At 56.8% G+C, this 17,649-nt stretch overlaps 9 protein-coding genes across 9 annotated transcripts; 3 read left to right on the top strand and 6 right to left on the bottom strand.

The window, feature by feature from the left end:
* Positions 1-160: 160 nt before the first annotated feature.
* PHYSODRAFT_306339 (hypothetical protein) lies at positions 161-619 on the bottom strand (the record flags this gene model as incomplete). Its single annotated transcript, XM_009538311.1, has 1 exon — positions 161-619. The coding sequence occupies one exon, from the start codon at positions 617-619 to the stop codon at positions 161-163; it is 459 nt and encodes a 152-aa protein (XP_009536606.1).
* Positions 620-4,218: 3,599 nt separating this feature from the next.
* PHYSODRAFT_526227 (hypothetical protein) lies at positions 4,219-4,416 on the top strand (the record flags this gene model as incomplete). Its single annotated transcript, XM_009538312.1, has 1 exon — positions 4,219-4,416. One exon carries the CDS (start codon positions 4,219-4,221, stop codon positions 4,414-4,416), a length of 198 nt encoding a protein of 65 aa, XP_009536607.1.
* A 4-nt stretch (positions 4,417-4,420) lies between these two features.
* On the bottom strand, positions 4,421-4,963 carry PHYSODRAFT_527022 (hypothetical protein; the record flags this gene model as incomplete). The annotated part of the gene is made up of 1 exon (XM_009538313.1): positions 4,421-4,963. One exon carries the CDS (start codon positions 4,961-4,963, stop codon positions 4,421-4,423), a length of 543 nt encoding a protein of 180 aa, XP_009536608.1.
* Positions 4,964-6,050: 1,087 nt separating this feature from the next.
* PHYSODRAFT_254212 (hypothetical protein) lies at positions 6,051-7,734 on the bottom strand (the record flags this gene model as incomplete). Its single annotated transcript, XM_009538314.1, has 2 exons — positions 6,051-6,662; positions 6,703-7,734. The coding sequence occupies 2 exons, from the start codon at positions 7,732-7,734 to the stop codon at positions 6,051-6,053; spliced, it is 1,644 nt and encodes a 547-aa protein (XP_009536609.1).
* Positions 7,735-8,384: 650 nt separating this feature from the next.
* On the top strand, positions 8,385-9,791 carry PHYSODRAFT_527196 (hypothetical protein; the record flags this gene model as incomplete). Its single annotated transcript, XM_009538315.1, has 1 exon — positions 8,385-9,791. One exon carries the CDS (start codon positions 8,385-8,387, stop codon positions 9,789-9,791), a length of 1,407 nt encoding a protein of 468 aa, XP_009536610.1.
* Positions 9,792-9,927: 136 nt separating this feature from the next.
* PHYSODRAFT_526714 (hypothetical protein) lies at positions 9,928-10,407 on the bottom strand (the record flags this gene model as incomplete). The annotated part of the gene is made up of 1 exon (XM_009538316.1): positions 9,928-10,407. One exon carries the CDS (start codon positions 10,405-10,407, stop codon positions 9,928-9,930), a length of 480 nt encoding a protein of 159 aa, XP_009536611.1.
* Positions 10,408-11,664: 1,257 nt separating this feature from the next.
* PHYSODRAFT_446409 (hypothetical protein) lies at positions 11,665-11,958 on the bottom strand (the record flags this gene model as incomplete). The annotated part of the gene is made up of 1 exon (XM_009538317.1): positions 11,665-11,958. A coding segment is annotated over one exon (294 nt), but the record flags the coding sequence as incomplete, so codon positions are not given.
* A 2,008-nt stretch (positions 11,959-13,966) lies between these two features.
* Positions 13,967-14,695, top strand: PHYSODRAFT_526543 (hypothetical protein; the record flags this gene model as incomplete). Its single annotated transcript, XM_009538318.1, has 1 exon — positions 13,967-14,695. One exon carries the CDS (start codon positions 13,967-13,969, stop codon positions 14,693-14,695), a length of 729 nt encoding a protein of 242 aa, XP_009536613.1.
* Positions 14,696-14,759: 64 nt separating this feature from the next.
* On the bottom strand, positions 14,760-17,147 carry PHYSODRAFT_526507 (hypothetical protein; the record flags this gene model as incomplete). The annotated part of the gene is made up of 1 exon (XM_009538319.1): positions 14,760-17,147. The coding sequence occupies one exon, from the start codon at positions 17,145-17,147 to the stop codon at positions 14,760-14,762; it is 2,388 nt and encodes a 795-aa protein (XP_009536614.1).
* Between the last annotated feature and the right edge of the window lie 502 nt (positions 17,148-17,649).

Raw genomic sequence — 17,649 nt, forward strand, 5'->3', positions numbered from 1 at the left:
GCTCTGAATAAAAAAGATAAAAAAACACGAATGTTTTGAAGGAGGTTATTCAAATCCAAACACAGCTTCTTCCATAATTTGAACAAGTTGGCGATCTCGGAATACGAAGCTTACCTTTGTGGGATATTTGGCCGTCAGCGACCGAAGAAAAACCACGTGTTTAAGCAGTGAACGATACGTGGTTCCGCTCCAGCACCTTCACCACGTTTGCCACTTGGGGTTTCTTCGCCAACTTATCGAGCACGCGCGGGTTCTTCGCTAGGTTTGTTAGACGTTTCGGGTTTGTCTCGATAGCTGCTCCCAGTTTATTAAGAACTGGGTTGCTCAGAGCCGCGGCGATCTCTGGTTTCGTTTTCATGGCGGAGAGCTTGTTACTGAGGCCGGAGGTTTTGCCGAGAAACTGGTTGAAGGAAGAAAAGAGCCCTCGGTCTTCGGTCTCGTGGTGGGTGCTGCCGTTGACGACTGCAGCAGCATCAGTAATGTTGTTGCCGGAATCGCTGTTCGTGGCTCTTAAACTGCTGGGTTGAACCGGTCTGGCCTTGTATCCAACAGATGCAATTACATAAATGCTCATAGCGACGGCGATGCCTGCAATGAATACACGGAGGTCGAACCCCATTTTTCTCTTTGTCTTCGAGCGTGGGCGAGTTTCTGCTGTGAGAGAGTAAAACTGGAATGGCTTGGAGGGTTGACCTCGAGGCTCAGCTCATGTTGCTTCCTTTGGGTCTAATCTGAAAGTCCTTTCCATTAGAGCGTACACCTACTCCTTTGTCAAGGTTTGGGTGACAATCCCAGTAATTTGATGCAACCAGCACCTGTACGTGAGAAATCTTCTATGCTGGCTTTCGCGTCATCGCGCCGTGGTCGTCTTGATATTCTGCGGAAAAGGCAAATCGCCTCACTTTTGGTGTCATTTCGGCAAAGGGGACTCAATTTCGGTGGGCGGTTCTTGGCTCCTAGCGACGACTAATAGACCCACGAGCGATAGTTCTGGTCATGTTTTCCTTTTGCTCTCGCTGTTCTACACCTTTGCCAATCCAAGTTGGCAGCAGTACTTGCACATACACGCCGTACTAAATACATGTACTTGTACTTCGAACTAATAATGAATAGGAGTACGAGGCTACGCTATCCTGTGAGAGGGACCAAGTTGGCCCCCCTTCAGATCACATAGAGCTATGAGTGCTAGGCTGTGCTTCGCTTGTCGGTTAATTCATACGTCTACCTCTCATGAGGCTCCAGGCATCAGTTCAAATTGAGTAAAGTACCCCTTTGAAAATGGAATGCCATCAAAGAGAGTCGCTTTTGGAATTTCCTATTACTTGAAGTATACATGCACAGTATGTATAAGACTCCCATTTCAAGGAAGACGAAGTTGTTGGGTCCATTTCATCTTGAGGGGGTCGGGGGGGGATTCCGATCGTTAAGGAAATCTCACGGTCAACCATGAAAACAAGTGTCACGAGCCCAGAACCCGTACAATGTATACGAGAGGATTCGTAGTGTCTTACTGTACAAAGTACCATGATGCCTGCTTGCGTCCGTAAACGTTGCCCGAACCAGAGGCACATTGCTCTTGAATATGCTCGAAATGGCGGAAACACGGCAGGCAATGCCGTCCGAGGGTCCACAGCATATAATCACAGGTATTGGATAATGCACCCCGAAAACGCCCCAAATCCCAAAGTTTTTCCCAAATGATTTAAGACCATGGGAACGTTTTGGTACATATTTAGGACAGAATAACCTTCAGTATGAAAGCGTTGGCTCTCGTCTGCGGACTTAGCGACGGGTCTGCGGGGGGGCCCGCCCCTCTCTCGCTTCGCTCGGGGGGCGCCGCTGCGCGGCCTGCCCCACCCCCTTGTCCCTTACGCTAAGTTCCTCGTCTCGGCCAGGCGCGGTGTCTAGAAAAAAAAATATCGGGTTGCAGCGCTCGCGTTCGCTCGCTCGCACAGACACGCCCCCGCCCATAGACTATAGACCATACCGTCAAAATTCCAACTGTCCGACCAAGGTGTCCAACCTGTACCGGTACTACAGCAAATCATTTTAATGACATCTATTTCATTTTAATGACATCCTAACTAAATCCTGTTCATTCATATCGTTCACTTCGGAGCGCGTGGAGAGGGCCCCCGGCCAGCAGCACCGAGAGCAAGACGGGCGTCGGCAGCGAGATGGACAAGTGCTCGGCCTCGGGCGGGGTGATGGAGCTCGAGGCCAGCAGCATCAGTAGCAGGGCGACGCGGGCGAGGGCGAGGGCGGCGACTGCGACAGTGGCTGGGCCTCGGGCGGGGTGATGGCCGCCGAGGCCAGCAGCATCAGTAGCAGGGCGACGACGCGGGCGAGGGCGAGGGCGGCAACGTGGGCGAGCGCTCGACCTCGGGCGAGGTGATGGCACTTGAGGTCAGCAGCACCAGGAGCAGAGCGGCGACGCGGGCGAGGGCGGCGACTTCGACAGTGGCTTGGCCTCGCGCGGGGTGACGGCCGCCGAGGCCAGAATTAGCAGCAACAGCAGGACCAGTGAGTGCGGCTGCAGCGACACTGCCGGCTGGCTGGTCTTGCGCAGGGTGATGGCGGCCGAGGACTGCAAGACACAAGGTAAACACTCTATGCCCTGTCATAACTGTGAACGTCCTATTCTAACGTTATGTTTTGTGCAGTGTTGTTTATAATGTAAAGAACAAGTGCAAGAAAATACACGAAGAGGTTTACCCAAATTATGATGTTGTTCATGTATTCATGTGATGTCGGTGGTATTGTCCCTTGATCAGCGAGCCTGGTGTGCGGTGGGTCGCTTTAACTGTTGAGTTTGTTAATTTTGCTATGTGTTACAGTAGCAGATCAACTTTGCGCGGGCGTCAGTCGAATGAATGATGGAAGTGCTGAAGGTGGCGTCGGATCGACAATGACACCTTGGTCAACGCGTTCATGGAACTGGGCGATGAGCGCCGAGCTTACCAAGCTTCTGCATCTGACAAAGAGCCTTCAACGCCGAACTTGCTGCAACCGCGGAGGAGCCGTGCGATTTCAAGATGGTGAGTGCGTTCTGCTGCGCTTTATCACCTAGCTCCAGGACCTCGCTTTTGTATGCAGGCGACGAAGTGTCAAGCGCGAAACCTTCGGGTAAGAAGAGCATGAGATACCCTGCGATGTTCCTGTACTCGTACAACGATGTCTTCTTTACAGAACGCGACCATACACACGAGGCTCCGCTGTAAACCACTCGAACCAGATTGCCGACAACGACTGGGCTCCCTTCTTCTTCGGGCGTGTCGTCGTAGCTCCTATTGGCGGTGGTTGCTCGGGAGCAGGAAGCGTGGCGTCGGTGTTTGCTGATTGAGTTGCGGCTGTGTTGGTAAGTGTGCTTCAACAGCTAATATGCGCTCGTCGAGTCGTTTGTTCTGCAGGATTAAGACGTCGATCTGCTCGGACTGGCGTTTGATGAGGTCAATCAACGCAGGCGACTGCTCCTCACCAGCGCTAGCCGAAGCCTCTGATGCAGGAGGTGCCACGAATGCCTGGTTAATCGTCACACTCCACGCGAGCAGCTCGGACTCACCGATGGCTCGTTGTGCTAGGAGTTCACGTATCTTCGTGATGAGCGGGCTGCTTGGGCAGAGCACTAACATGTCGGGGTAATGCATGAACAGGGTAGCCGTAAGGACGTCAGCGGCGTCGTCGTCGAGGTTCAAGGTAGCATCAGCGAAAGCCATCGTACTGGAAAAGAGAAGCTTTTGCATCTTGCGAGCGCGGACCAAGACTGGCGTGGCCAGAGCGGCTAGCGTTGGTAGCCGCGCGCCGTCCTTGGGCTTCCAGCCACTCAGGACGCGGGACACCTTTTGGTCGGCTTGGGTTGTACCAAGCATGTACTCGAAGGCCTTATTGACGCGGTCCAGCTGCCAGCCCCCGCGCTCGATAATCCAGTTTTCCGCCAAGGTACCGTCGTTGGCATGCATGGCCCCACCACGTCGAAACGAATGAGAGGTAAGATCTGGCGTCATACGAATGCTTCACAAATGGGCGAGTTTTTTAACTCTAACCAGCAACCTGTTGACGTATGCTTGTGCACCAGGAACTGCCCGCTTTGTCGAAGGTGCTTCAGATTCCTCCATAGAAGGCTGGTCATCATCAACTTCCAGTAGTTCAATCAGTGCAAGCTCCTGTACATCATCAATATCATCTGATCTGTGCTTTTTGGCGATGAACTGAGGGAGCATGCGCTGGCTTGGTGCCTTCTGCATAACCAGCGCCACAGCCAAAGCTTGCAGAGGACATGTCAAGAAATTTGTTGGGTCCTTGAATAAGGAGATGCCTTGTAGTAAAGCTGTTTTAACCCGCTTAAATCGAAGAAATAAGACGCCACCTAGCATAAATGCCCTCAGTGTTAAAATAATTCTGCTAAGAACATCGTAATTAATTACTTCCCAGGCAAGATGGATAGCTGGCTCTTCTCGACTGTTTCCGCGTCCGAGCTTCGACCGTAAAGGTACCACATCATCACGACTAGGGCCGCGTCGAGGTATTCAATCTCCGTCGCAGCCGTTGAGTACAGTAGAGACACCATAGTTTCTAAGTCTTGTTTAGAGCACGGGGGTGCTTTCTTCTCGTCGCCGACCTCCTCTCGGTTCCTACAATACTTACCCAGCCCAGATAGAATTTTTTGGAGCTGAGATTTAACTAAAGCTCCTTGCAGTGGGTACTTATCTACTAGCCAATTCTTGACGTTGCCATAGTATGCTAGACACGTATTGGTCGCTCTTACCTTTTCGGCTGATGTGGCTAACGAATATGCATACTTGACTAGTATAATACGCAATACCTTACCTGTCTTATCCCCGTCCTTGAGCTGGTGGGTGGCTTCGAGTGTCATGCTCTCCGCGGCCAGGAACGTCGTGAACGAGTTGATCGCCGTCGTCCTGGCCTTCTTGCTGTTGGCAGGAGCAAGCGATGCGATCGACATGCTAGCCTGCCTGCTCTTGTTACTCTGAACAAAAAAATATGTACCGACCATTCGGGTTGGAAACTGAAAGATATTTTTGGGATATGCATTTCTATAGACATTTGTATGGCATTAAAAATATTCTGACAAAATTCCAACCAAATATGGTTGGAACGGTTGGAAAAATGCCCTAGTTTAGATGGGCTTCCGATTGGCCAAAATTCATCGAAATTAAGGCATTCATTGGGTGAAAGTCGTCGAGTACGAGCGGTTTGGGATTACAAAAAAGAGTAGCGGTTGGAACAGAGTGAATATTACTCCATACCCAAAAACCTCCGACCCTTCGACTTTCTCCGACTCGTACACAAAACATGCGGATAGGAGGGGGGTCACCTTTAACTATCACCCAGCTACGCGCTACTCGCGAACCTAAAACCCCTAAAGGCTTGCTGCGCTCGCTGGGCCAGAACCCTAAGCCCGCTGCGGCTCGCACGCGTCGCCTCCGCTTGCTAGGTAGAGCACTGCGGGGTCGAGGGTTTGCAGCCGCGTGCTACGCACACGGACTGTCAAACCGCAGGCGGGGGCTCGCTACGCTCGCTCCGTGCCATCCATCCCAAGGCTCCGACCAATGAGCAAACGGGACGACTAATCTATCTTGGACTGTGTATGCATAACACTTTGGGAAGGGGTAGGGTAATACTGTTATGCTCCGACCGTGCTTGACTGGGGATTTGTATACCTATCATCTTAAGTGCGGTCGGAGATTTGATGATATTCTACCATAATCAGTCAACTCCGTTTTGGTACATATTTGGGATAGTTTTACGAGAAAGCAGTCATATACTTGGCCCCAAATATGTACCTAAATGTTACAGAGACAATTCATTATTTGGGACATTTGGGGCGATTTGGGCACATATTTGGGATGCATTATCAGCTTCCTAATCACACGCTACCTCCGAGGGGCAGCTAAAACCTAGACAAAGTGCACGAAGCAACAAGCTCGGGCGAATTGAAATTTCGAGTTAGGCGTGTCAGATAAATACTTTTCATAACTGTAGGCTGTGGAAATACTACAAAAGTCTTTGGAACGGCGCCAGCTTTGGTGTTAGTGACGTGCACCGCTCTTGCTCCTGCTCGTGAGGGCTATCATAGCGCATCGTCGCTTCCGATGCAGTGCTGCACATGTCGGGGAAATTATCAGCAGCAGCGTCCAGCGCTTCGAAAACTTTCCGGCGCTTGGCGAGTTGCTCCGGCAGAACTTGGTACAGCTTGAGGCGTGGTCACGAAGAGGATCCACGACGAAAGGCTGGTGCGTGAACATCCAGTCGTTAGCGCGCAGCCACTGGGCTGCACGTTCCGTCACAATGATCTGTCCACCTTCACCTAAATCTCCGATCTCGTTCGCGATCTCCATCGCAGCTCCCGTATACGTCATTTTGCCAGTAACAGCGTGCGTATTGTGAACGAGGGAACCATCCGCTGGGTCGGCGTCGTGGATCCCCATTCGTACTCGAAGTCCGCGAAAGATTAGGCGAGTTCCTGATCGAATTTTCCGCGTCACCGGTACGAGGCCATGGATCTCCTTCGGCCATGAAGCGGCGAGTAGCTGCATCTGCACATCCAGGCAGTACATGGCCGCCTCACGGACAGTGTGGAAGGCTAACTGGAACGAGTCGCCCGCTGTCGTGATCTCGTAGCCGCGATACGTCGCCAAAGTCTTCCGGAGGATGTCGTCGTGCACTCCGACCGTCCCCTACGGCCCAAAGAGCGCTCGAGGACTCAATGTCCGTCACGACGAAGACCGGGTTCTGCAATGGCGCCAACTCCACCCCGCTAACGGACGACAATGCAGGCGAGTTGTTGTTCTCTATCGCGATTATTAACTCGGACTCGACGTCACGCGGTAGAATCCAATGCGTGGCGCGCAACACGCACGGCAAGCTGCAGCCTGTGAAGGGCGCCAAGGCTAACCCCGTGGCGTTGTAAATGACTTGGCTGACACCGATGTAGCAGAGTAACACGTGGTCCCGGATGACGTCGGTGGCGTACACGTAGAGCGACGTGACCTCGAACTGGAAAGCCACGACAGCGTACACCATCATGATCCTCTTGAGTCGTAGATACACCGGAGAAGCTTCAAAGTGGCCGTCCACCGGCTCAACGTCGCGTCCTTTGCGTCGAAGGAAGAACAGCAGCGCCACCATGTACGCGATCGTGATAATCTGCATGATGTAGATGCACATCACAAGTCGGTACGTGGTCAACGAGTAGCCGCCGTGCACCACCGTCAAGACGATCTCGGCAACCAGGAAGATAAGGAGGAGCGAGTGGCCCGAGACCATGTAGAAGCGGATCTTGGCCCTCTCCTTGGCGATGCCGCGGTCCATTGACTTGGCCGCGATCTTGGACAGCTCGTACGTGAGCGGGAGCACCCAGAAGGCGGCGCCAAAGTGCATGACGTCGCAGAAACACAGCACCGCGGTGACCCTGGCCTGCGAGGAGGCTGCGATGTCCAGCGTGATGTAGATGCCGAGCTTGTCCAGCTCTCCGGGCGTGAGAGGCGTCGGGTTGACGCTGTCGACGAACTGCGTCTTGGCCAGTGTCAAGACCCAGATGTAGTAGCCCAGACGACCGAGCGTGTAGAGCCACAGGTAGACGAAGAACGTGAGGAAGAGGCATCGCACGCTGGACACGCGGAAGTCCCAGTCCCGAAACAACTTGTAGGCGATGAGAGCCGCCGCCACGCTGGACAGGGCCACGCTGGCCATGGCCACGGGCGTCCAGATCATGTTGCTGGAAATGAACGGGTGTTAGTACAATGCGGTGTGCTGGGACGAGGGGGTATTTTGTCAGTCGCCAAAGTATCCTTTCTGAAGTTTGGGTATCAGATGGTGAGACGGGGCCTTCTTGACTTCCGGTACACAGCGAGGTGAGGGGCTTCTTCCGACCTGCTCGCTGCAGATGAAAGTTGAGAATGCATTGGAGCAGGGGCGGCCGTGTGCGACGTACACAGTCACATAAACCTCGAGCTCCGATCGAGTGTCGCGCGTCGCAGGTCGGATGTATGATGGGTGGAGCGCCAAACATTCACGCCTCCATCCTACACAATGCGGTGCGGGCCAGCATCACTGCTTGCATGCGAACTCAACGGTGCATCATTGAGCAACGGGTTGCATTGGAAGATTTCGTTGCCAACGTGGCCAAGGTGATGATCGTAGTCGCATAGCTTCAACATCATAATGTAGTCAAGCTTTCGGGCTTGGCCCCCTCCATCAGCTAAGAGCGAGCAGGTAAAGTCGTTGACTTCAGTCTTCCGATGCCTCCTACATGTACCGGTAGGCACGACAAGTTGACCGACCACCAGTTCGACGGCAGTCTCATTTCGTACTTAATCGCGATGTTCCTATGTCGCCCATAACGCAAAGTGCCACGCGTGACAATGACCACCGCTGACGACGAAGCCTGGGACGAATGGGAAGACGACGCCCCCGCGTCGCCCCCAGAGCTCCCCGCTACATCAACTTTGCATGACCATGAAGCCAAGACGCAAGCGCAGCCAACCGCGCCAGATTCGCCGTCGTCCGACGCCGGGAAGTGGGGCTTTGACCTCTCGGAACTCGAGCGAGAGATGTCGGATCTTCCGCCGGACAGCTGCGCGACGCGCTTGAGCGCCCCTGACGCCGACGCCAGCAACGAGGAGGCGCTACTATCAGCCATTAAAGGTCTGCCTAGCGCCTTGCAAGCCGGTGGCGAGCGGATGCGAACGCTGCAGGCGCTAGTGCTGGTCGCGCGCCTGCACGTTGAGTTGGCTCGTGGCAGCTTTGCCGAGCTGCAGAGCGGCCCACAGAGCTTGCAGGAAGAGTTGGACGCTATGGCTGAAGAGCTGCAGCAATTGGCAGGAGAGTGGGGCGATCAGAAGCTGCTGGAGACGACGCTGGGTGCATCAGAGCGCCGTCAACTCGAAGAGATGACGGGGCTGCTGCACAACGCTCTGGATGCGGAAAACGAAGACTTGACGCTGTTCCGAGAGGTGGTCGAGCAGCTTTTTGAAGGTCTGCCGGAGCAGAAGCTGGTGGTGTCGACGAACTGGCTGCAGAGAGAGGATGTTGCAGCGGTGGAGCAGGAGGAGACGGGGGACAAGAGCTACTTGAAGCAGGTTTTGGCCATCTCCAGTGACGAGCCGGGCAATGCCAGCCGCATGCCGACGTTGTCAGAGGCAGAGATCTTCCAAGACGCCAAGGATATCGGGCGTGACGAGCTGCTGATCAATGGTCAGCGCGTGGAAGGCACGAGAGGGTACGACGCCGTCGTGGATGCGCTGCAGCATGAGCTGGAGCATGTCCTGGCGCGGCAAGCGGGCAAGACGCCGGAGCAGACGCCTATGGCAGTGAGCAATGCGCTGCAGTCGGTTGCGATGGCGGTGCTGCATGCGAGCAACCGCACGGAATCGGGTGGTAGTTCGTATGAATTACTGGGTAAGTTCCTTAGCAACCATGAGATGGATCGAGTGCTGCTGCGCCCGGCGTCGGCACGCGCGGCTCCGCTGGAGGTTCACATGGACGTGGGCCCGTATCTGGAGACTGTACCAGGCTCCAAGGAGACAACGTGGGCCTTTGGACTGCGTGTGAAGCTTGTGGCGGTGACGTGGTATCTCGTGTGCGATTCTGAAGACCCTACGAACGAACTGTACGAGGTTGAAACTACATTCTGCAACCGCCTTGCTTTTCCAGTGGGGCTGACACCTTTCCACCCGCTCGACAGCATGCGCAAGGACCGCGGTGATGTCACAGTGCGTCTAGTGCTTCCTACTGCTGCAGCAGATCTGGACCAACAAGTAGTAGAATAGGAAGATTGTTGGCAAAACTCATTCACTCACTTATTCTTCTCGGCAACACACTCGATTACTTAAGTCTCAAAACTTCCGAGGGAAAAGCTATCAACATGCTGTGCAATTCACAAGGCGATCCCGTGCCACCCGATGTCTACAAGATGCACACGCCGTCGCCATTGGGCGTGATCATGACAATGCTGGAGTAGCGCGTGCCCAGCGGGTCGTTGTACACGCTGTCCTCCGAGGTGCGAGCTCCCTCCGCCGTAGCCCCAGACATCCGCTCGCCGTTCGGGCCCGTGGCCTCCGTCTCGTGGTTCTGCTTCTTCATGTACGCGACGATGGCGACAACGGCAGCACAGCCAGCAACGCCCACCACCGTGAACAAGGCGGACGTACCAGCGCCCGAGCTGCCCGACACATCCTCAGCACGCTTGGCCTGGGCCTCCTGGCTCTGCAAGCTGCTGCTGCCAGAGGTTGACGCTGCAGGTGCCGCAGTGGTAGCGGCCGGTGCAGCAGGGGCAGCAGGCGCAGCGGTCGGCGCCGCCGTCGTGGGCTCCGGACGCAGCGCCGTCTTGCTCGGCTCCTCCGTGGAGACGTCACCCACGTCGGGAACTTCCATCGATCCCGGCATGGAGGCCGCACTACCCGAGGGAGAGGCGGAAGCCGAGTCGTCCGACGGGAGTCCAACCTCCTCCGAGCCCGAGCCAGAGTCGTTGTCGGAAGCGCTGGAGCTCAGCGACTTGGTGCTGGGCTTCTTCGTAGTCTTGGTCGAGGGCTTCTTGGTCACGTCCGCAACGTCAGCCGACGACGAGGAAGAATAGGACGAGTCCTTCTTGTGCACGAACACAGACTCGTCGCTGCTGTCGGATTCATCACCGGCCGACGTGCTCTTCTTGGTCTTGGAGCTCGACTTGCTCGAGGCAGTGTCGCCGGCGCTCGTCTCCTCCTCCTCCTCTGTCTTGGAGCCCGACGACTGCGTGGCCGTCAGAGTCACCAGGTTCGAGATAATGGACTTGGCCTTCCCGTCCGCCTTCTGCGAAGAAGACAGCTTGGACGGAGCCGTGGTAGTCTTGGTCATAACGCCAGTCTTGGTCGTGCCGGTCTTGGTAGGCGCGGTCGTCGTGGGGGCAGTCGTAAATGAAGTCGTTAGGCCGGACTTCGTCGCGGGTACAGTATTCGTCGTAGTCTTAGCCGTGGTAGTAGCCGTAGTAGCAACGAGGGCCGAAGTTTTCACCACAGTCGATGCAGTGTTGGCCACCATGTTCACCGTGGAGCCGACCGTGCTGGTCACCTTGTTCGCCACAGGCGCTGTCGTCTGCACCACGGTGTTAGCGACCGTGTTCACCGTTGAGCCGGCCGTGTTCGCCACAGTCTTCGCAACTGGCGCCGCCGTCTGCACCACGGTGTTCAAGGTCGAAGCCGTCGTGCTAGCCACCGACTTGACAACAGGAGCCGCCGTCTTGACCACAGTCGATGCAGTTTTGGCCACGGTGTTAACAACAGGAGCCGTCGTCTGCACACCGGTCGACGCAGTGTCGGCCACCTTGTTCACCGTCGATCCCGCCGTGCTAGTCACAGTCTCCACCGCTGGGGCGACAGTGTCCACCACCGAGTCCACAACGTCAGTCGCCCCGCTCACAGTCGAGTCCACCGTGTCGGTAACGTCCTGCACAGTGGAGCTCGCCGTCTGCGTGACTTCATCCACATTCTGCGTGACTCCATCGACAGCCGAGCCAACAGTTGAGGCAACATCGCCCAGCGTCGAGCCCACCACGTACGTAAAGTCATCCATGGTCGAGCCCACAGTGTACACAACGTCGTCCAGAGTATCGGCGCCATCGCCGAGCGTAGAGCCTACAGTGTACGTCACATCGTCCAAGGTAGAGCCTGCCGTGCTAGTCACATCGTCCAGCGTCGAGCCCACAGTCTGGGTCACGTCGTCCAGCGTCGAGCCCACAGTCTGGGTCACGTCGTCGAGAGTCGAGCCCACGGTATCAGTCGTATCGTCCAGAGTCGAGCCCACGGTATCGGTCGTATCATCCAGTGTAGAGCCCACCGTCCTCGTGACTCCATCCAGCGTCGAGCCCGTCGTCTGAGCCACATCGTCCACAGCTGAAGTCGCAGTCTGAGCGACATCGTCCACGGCAGAAGTCGCGGTGTGAGCGACATCGTCCACGGCAGAAGTCGCGGTCTGAGCGACGTCGTTCACAGCCGAAGAAGCGGTTTGCGTCACGTCGTCCGCCGCCGAGCTCACCGTGGACGAAACCTGCTGCACCGTCGACGTCGTCGGATTGGCAACGTCGCCCACAGCCGAGCTCGCCGTGCTGACCACGCCCTGCACCGTAGATGAGGTCGTGTCCGCCGTCTGGTCCACCACTTCCGCGGCCGAGTCCACCGTGCCCGTGACCGAGTTGGCCTGCAGAACGCCCAGGCCCAGCGACGAGCTGGAGAAGCTCGTGGTGGTGGGGGCTGACGTCGTCGACGTCGGCGTCGGCGTCGGCGTCGGGGTGCTCTCCTCCTGTTGTTGCTGCTGCTCCTGCTGCTGCTCGTCGCCCACGACGTCGGCCAGACTGCCGCTGCCGCTGTAGCTGCCCTCCTGGGCGTGCACCGCCGCCAGCACGAGGCAGGCCGCCATGATCACGCGAACCCAACCACACCGCATCGTCCGTCTACTGTCTATGCGTCGTCGTCGTCAAGGCAGGGCGAGACTTGTGTCAATGTCGTCAACGTCCGTTCAATGGTCAATTGAGAGAGTGGAGACCCCTGCTGTGAACTGCTTCCTCGCGATCTGACAAGAAGCCGCAGAGAGCGAAGGAAGCGCGGGGGGTGCGTGAGGTACTTTCGGTTGCGAGGCCGAAGTGGAAATGCTGCAGCGCTGCAGTGTGCAGTGCAGTGCCGATCCGCTCTGACTAGCTGTCGACTGCGCGAATTACGACGTGTAACCCAGGGGGGACCAGTTACGTAACGGGGTACATAACCCAGTTACGCCTCAGTACATTGGCCCGGACGGGTCATCCACGATATACCGGTTCTACCGTCTCTCGCGTGTTTGAAACAGCCCATTTCTATGGGAACGGATCGCCCGGGAAAACCCGAATACCTACTGCTTTCCGTTAGCCAATACAAAACAGGCTAGGCGGTAGCACCGGTAATACCTGTGTAAAACCGGGATCGACCCATTTAGTACAACTTTCGACTCAAAAAAGGTCCAGGTTGACTCCACACTTTACATGCGCAGAACGCTTTGCTCTCGTCGGCGCTCCTGCCATACCGATTGCTTGGCCAGCGTTGCAGTCAGCAGTGGCCGGAGGGCGCACGCTCAAGTCGTGCCGCGAAAGGAACGCGTCTTGCGACACCAGGCCTCAACTTCAGTTATAACACGGAAGTGCTGTTGTCTCCAGGATAGGTCACCTACTGCGCGTGTCAAACTGCCGACTTGAGGCGTGCGCAGGCTACAAATGCCTCCTAACCCCGGCTGTCTTCTTGGCGAGAATTGCATGACGTTTCACCCACCGAGTGCGTTTCGCGTACTGAACGAACGCTCGACGCGCGCGATATGTTTCTCCACCTCCACCGAACTTCAGTCACGACCGCCGCCACGGTCTCCGAATTCGTAGAACTCCCACCGCCGCCAGCGGAGACCGCTAGAGAGTAGCCACATGATATCAGGCGTGTGGCGTTGCGCCGAGTGCAGGAATTTTGCCCAGCACCGCTGATCGCGCAGGAAACTGACGACGATGGTGTCGCCGATTGTCGGAAATTGGATTTAGGATGGAGCTCAGCACAATTGCACGCACCGATGAGAACAACATCCAGCAAAAGTCCGGCGCTACCCAGCCTTTTGGCACATCGGAGTTCAAACTGTGAGGCTGACCGAGCATGCTTGGGTATCCTCGCTCCTGCGTTGGTGTCCATGGCGTTTGTCAGTACAGTATCCTGTAGGGAAAAAAATCAAACAGCATCCGCAAATGTATGAATGAGTCTCCATAAAGCACTACGAACCGCCTTGAGAGGAGACCACATTAGCATATGTTAAGAACTTCCGCTGCCAGTCCTCGGGCACACTTCAATTGCCGCATCGTTTTACGAAGAATAAAATGGCATCTAAGACTTACTAAATTTTAACGTTACATTTATTTTGAGGAAATGGTATTGTCATATTTTGAGTCAGAATGTGACAATAACTCAAGATGCCGCCCAAGCAGCGCAAGCAGTACAGCGACGACGACTTGGCCCGGGGCGTGGAGCGCGTCGTGGCCGGCGGCGAGCGCGCGGTCGTCGTGAGCCCGGAGCTGAATGTGCCCTACCGCACCTTGCTTAAGTACGCGGCGCGCCGTCGCCGCGGCGAGTCGATTGTGGCCAAGCGGCGGGGGCCTCGACCAGCGCTGACAGTCGATGGAGAGCGCCAACTGCTGCTCTGGATGCGGGAGCTGCAGGCCGCGGGGCTGCCGGTGCGGCGGCGCGAGCTGCTGGTGAAGGCCAACGAGGTGCTGCGACTTCAGAGCGGCCCCGACGCCGCGATCTCCTCGGGCTGGTATACGAGGTTCAGGTCGCGCCATCCCGAAGTTTCGGGGCCTGGAGAGCACATGGTCGTGGCGGAGGAACGAGAAGGAGGAGAAGAAGAAGAGAACGAGGAGAACGATGCAGTGCAGAGGGACAGAGGGTCGATTGAAGACTGGAAGACCCGGCACCAACTGGAGGAGGAGGGGTTGCTGCGGACGCCCGTTGAGAGGGCGGTGTTCGCCGTGCAGGAGAGTTACGCGGCGTCGTGGCCGCTGCGAGATGTGGTGGACGCCTTTGACCTGATGCTGGACTCGAGGAAGGCGGATTTGTTCTCCGTCATGGAACCGGGCGAGCTCCGCGATATGTGGCTCAAGAAGCAGCTGCGGCAGATGCACCGAGCCGCAGGGAAGCAGTAGGAGGAAGTAACATACTTATATAGCAAGTCGTGTTTTGTCTCTATCAGTTTGAAAGTGAAGTCGTCTAGGCGCCGAAGTTGAAGGCGAACGCAGTCTTCTTGGAGGTCTTCGCAGGCTCAGCTTCCGTTTCAGAATCGTCGCCATCACTGTCGTCCTCGTCTCCCTCGTCTTGGCTTTCGTCGTTGGAGTCCATGTCGTCGTCGTCCTGGGCAGACGAATCGGCCTTCACCAGCGCGTTCCAGTTGCTCTTGACAGCAACGACGGTGTCGTCCAGGTCGGGCTCCTGCAGCTCACGGTAGTACGCCTCATTCTTGAAAATGCGGTCGTAAGCAATGTCCGAAGTAGGGTCTTCCGAGAACACCAGGCGCTTTGCGTGCTCGGCCGCATGGGCCACCGCGTCTCGTTGAGCGCAGATGGGCGAACAGTACACGTTGGTCTTGCAGACCACACAGCGTCGCAGCGGCTCGTCCTCAGCAGCAGCATCGGCCAGGGTCTTGTCGCAATGGAAGCAGCTCATTGCACGCCATGCCACAGACTCAGCACCCTTCGACTTACGCCGCCACACCGTCAATCCGTAGGCGGAGTTGCCCCAATTGGGCAGCGAAATCTCCTGCTCCAGCACAAAGCGGCGGTGCAGCTCGCTCTCGAAACGACTGTCGCCCGTGTCACCCTGCCACTCGCCGACGTGCAAGATCACGTCGCCCTGGAACAACTGCACACTGCGCACGGCCATTGCGTCGCCTGGAGGAGGGTAGCACAGGAACAGGCTGCGCCCAGCCATATCTTCCTGGCCAAGCACTTCGGGGCCACCACGACCGATGGAGCAGAACGGCGGCACGTGGCCGTGGTAAGCGTTGCCCTCCGCACCATCAGCGCTAGGCGGAGCCTTATCGTAAGCAACGACGTCAACGTCAGCGCGCTGCAGCAGCGAGCTCCAGTAGCCGGTGCCGGCACCAACCTCGACGATAGGTGCGTGCTCCGCCATCACATCCAGAGCTTCCTGTGTCGGCGTGGCGTAAGCGTACATATGACAGCACCAATCACGGCAGTTGTTGCGCCACTGCGCTAGTAGAGGATAACTCGGCATCTCCACGAGAGTTGATCCCTCAGCTTCACCTCCAGGACGAGCGCTGTTATTCCTCTCACGGCGGTAGTGCTTCTTCTGCGGCTTCTTTTTGCTGCCCTTGGTCTTCTTGCTCGCAACGGCATCGCTACCCTTCGGCGCAGCCAGCACCGCATCCATCTCGCCGTCCATGCCGACGCCCTCCTCGTAAAAGAGGCGCACACCCTCACGCAGTCGCGCGTGGTAGATAGATAGCAGCGGGTTCTCACTCTCAAGCTGGGCAACACGCATTCTCTCACGAGCAACTTCGTCTTGCGAGGCACCCGACTCAACCGGGAGCGCCAGCGTCTCAATCAACCGTGACGGCACACCGGATCCCGACAGCTCTCGGTTCAAGAACGCTTCCAGCATTTTCGTGCTCTCGGGCGTGAACTGCTCCAGCTCCTTCAAGTACGTCTCAGGTGTGGGCACGGCTCCGCACGCGCGTCCATACAGCACCAGCGTCGCGTAATACACCTGGAAGTACATTTGATCAGTCACGCAGGCCAGCGCAATGGGGAGTTCGTCCCTCGACGCCGTTCCGACAGCCTGCTGGGCCTTGCGGAGCTGCGCCTGCAGATCTGTAAGCAGCTGCATCTCCTGCTTCAGTTCGTCCGCCGACTTCTGACCGTTCTGGGTGCCACCTGCAGCAAACTGCTTCTTAAGGTGCAGCAGCACGGCCTCCAACCGCTCCAACGCGGACTTGGTCCACACGCGGCTGCGGAAGATGCTGGCGCCGATGCGCGCCAGCCGAATGATCTGGAACAGCGTCTGAAGCAATCTCTGCCCACCGCTGGGCAGCGCCGCAGCAGCGTCCGCGTCCTCGCGCAACACAACAGAGTGTTGCAGCGCCCCATGCTGGCACTTGTTGCACTGCGCACGCTGCAACAGGTGCTTGTGAGCGTTGGAACCTGCCTCATCTTGCTCCGGCAGCCCTAAAGAGCGCGCGCCATTGACGCACGAGCAGCCGGGCACGCCGCACGCGCGCAACGCGCACGTGTCGGGCAACACAGCGGCCAGACGCTTGAGCAACAACTTGTGCGCGTCCTCCGTGTCGTCACTAGCCTCGCTGGCCTTGGGCTTGGCTTGCAGCAACTTAATGCGGGAGCTGGAGGACTGCTGCTCGCTATTTGAAGGCTGCGAGCTGCTCTTGAGCTGTCGGCGCCGCGTCTTCTTGCTCTGGCGCCGCTGCTGCACGTGCGCGGCCACGTCGCCGTCCACGTCGAGTCCGTACTCAGCCGCCAGCGCCGCCATCTCATCCTCGATGAAGGCGATCTCGCCCGCCTGGAAGCCCAGGTGCCCGGCCTTGCGCTTGCGGCCGCTGCCCTTGGCGCTGCTCTTCTTGCCCATGATCAGCGAATGATGCTGCCTTTGACTGGTGGAAGGCGTGGGTACCGATATAGTGGTACAGTTGTGGGGACCACGCAATAGGTGAAGTTGAAGTGAGTCAACCAATCAGAAGGCCTAAAAGCTTTCAAACCTGATACGTGCGCGGAGGAATTGCCGGAGGAAGGCTTATGGATCAACTTCTCCGCGTGTTCAGGGAGCTTGATGTCCACACTCCCCCGCCAATAGATGATGAAGACACGTTCGTCCTTGTGGCGGAGCGAACATTGGAGACGTGGAACCGGTTCGATCATTTGCCTCGCGGTCTTCGGCTTCGTCAGTTGGTGTGGGACCAGCTTTTGATGTGCCAGTTCTTGCACTCGTCTACAGTAGCTCGTGGATGTCGACTTTCAGTAGCGAGTCGCTACGTACTAGCGACTGGTTGAACTCACTCACACAGACGCTGCTGACAGCGGTGTTCTACTGCCGCATTGCTTTTACAGAGGTGCTCGCGCAGAATCACCAG

This window comes from Phytophthora sojae (genome assembly GCF_000149755.1).
Source record: "Phytophthora sojae unplaced genomic scaffold PHYSOscaffold_11, whole genome shotgun sequence".
Lineage (NCBI taxonomy): Eukaryota > Oomycota > Peronosporomycetes > Peronosporales > Peronosporaceae > Phytophthora > Phytophthora sojae.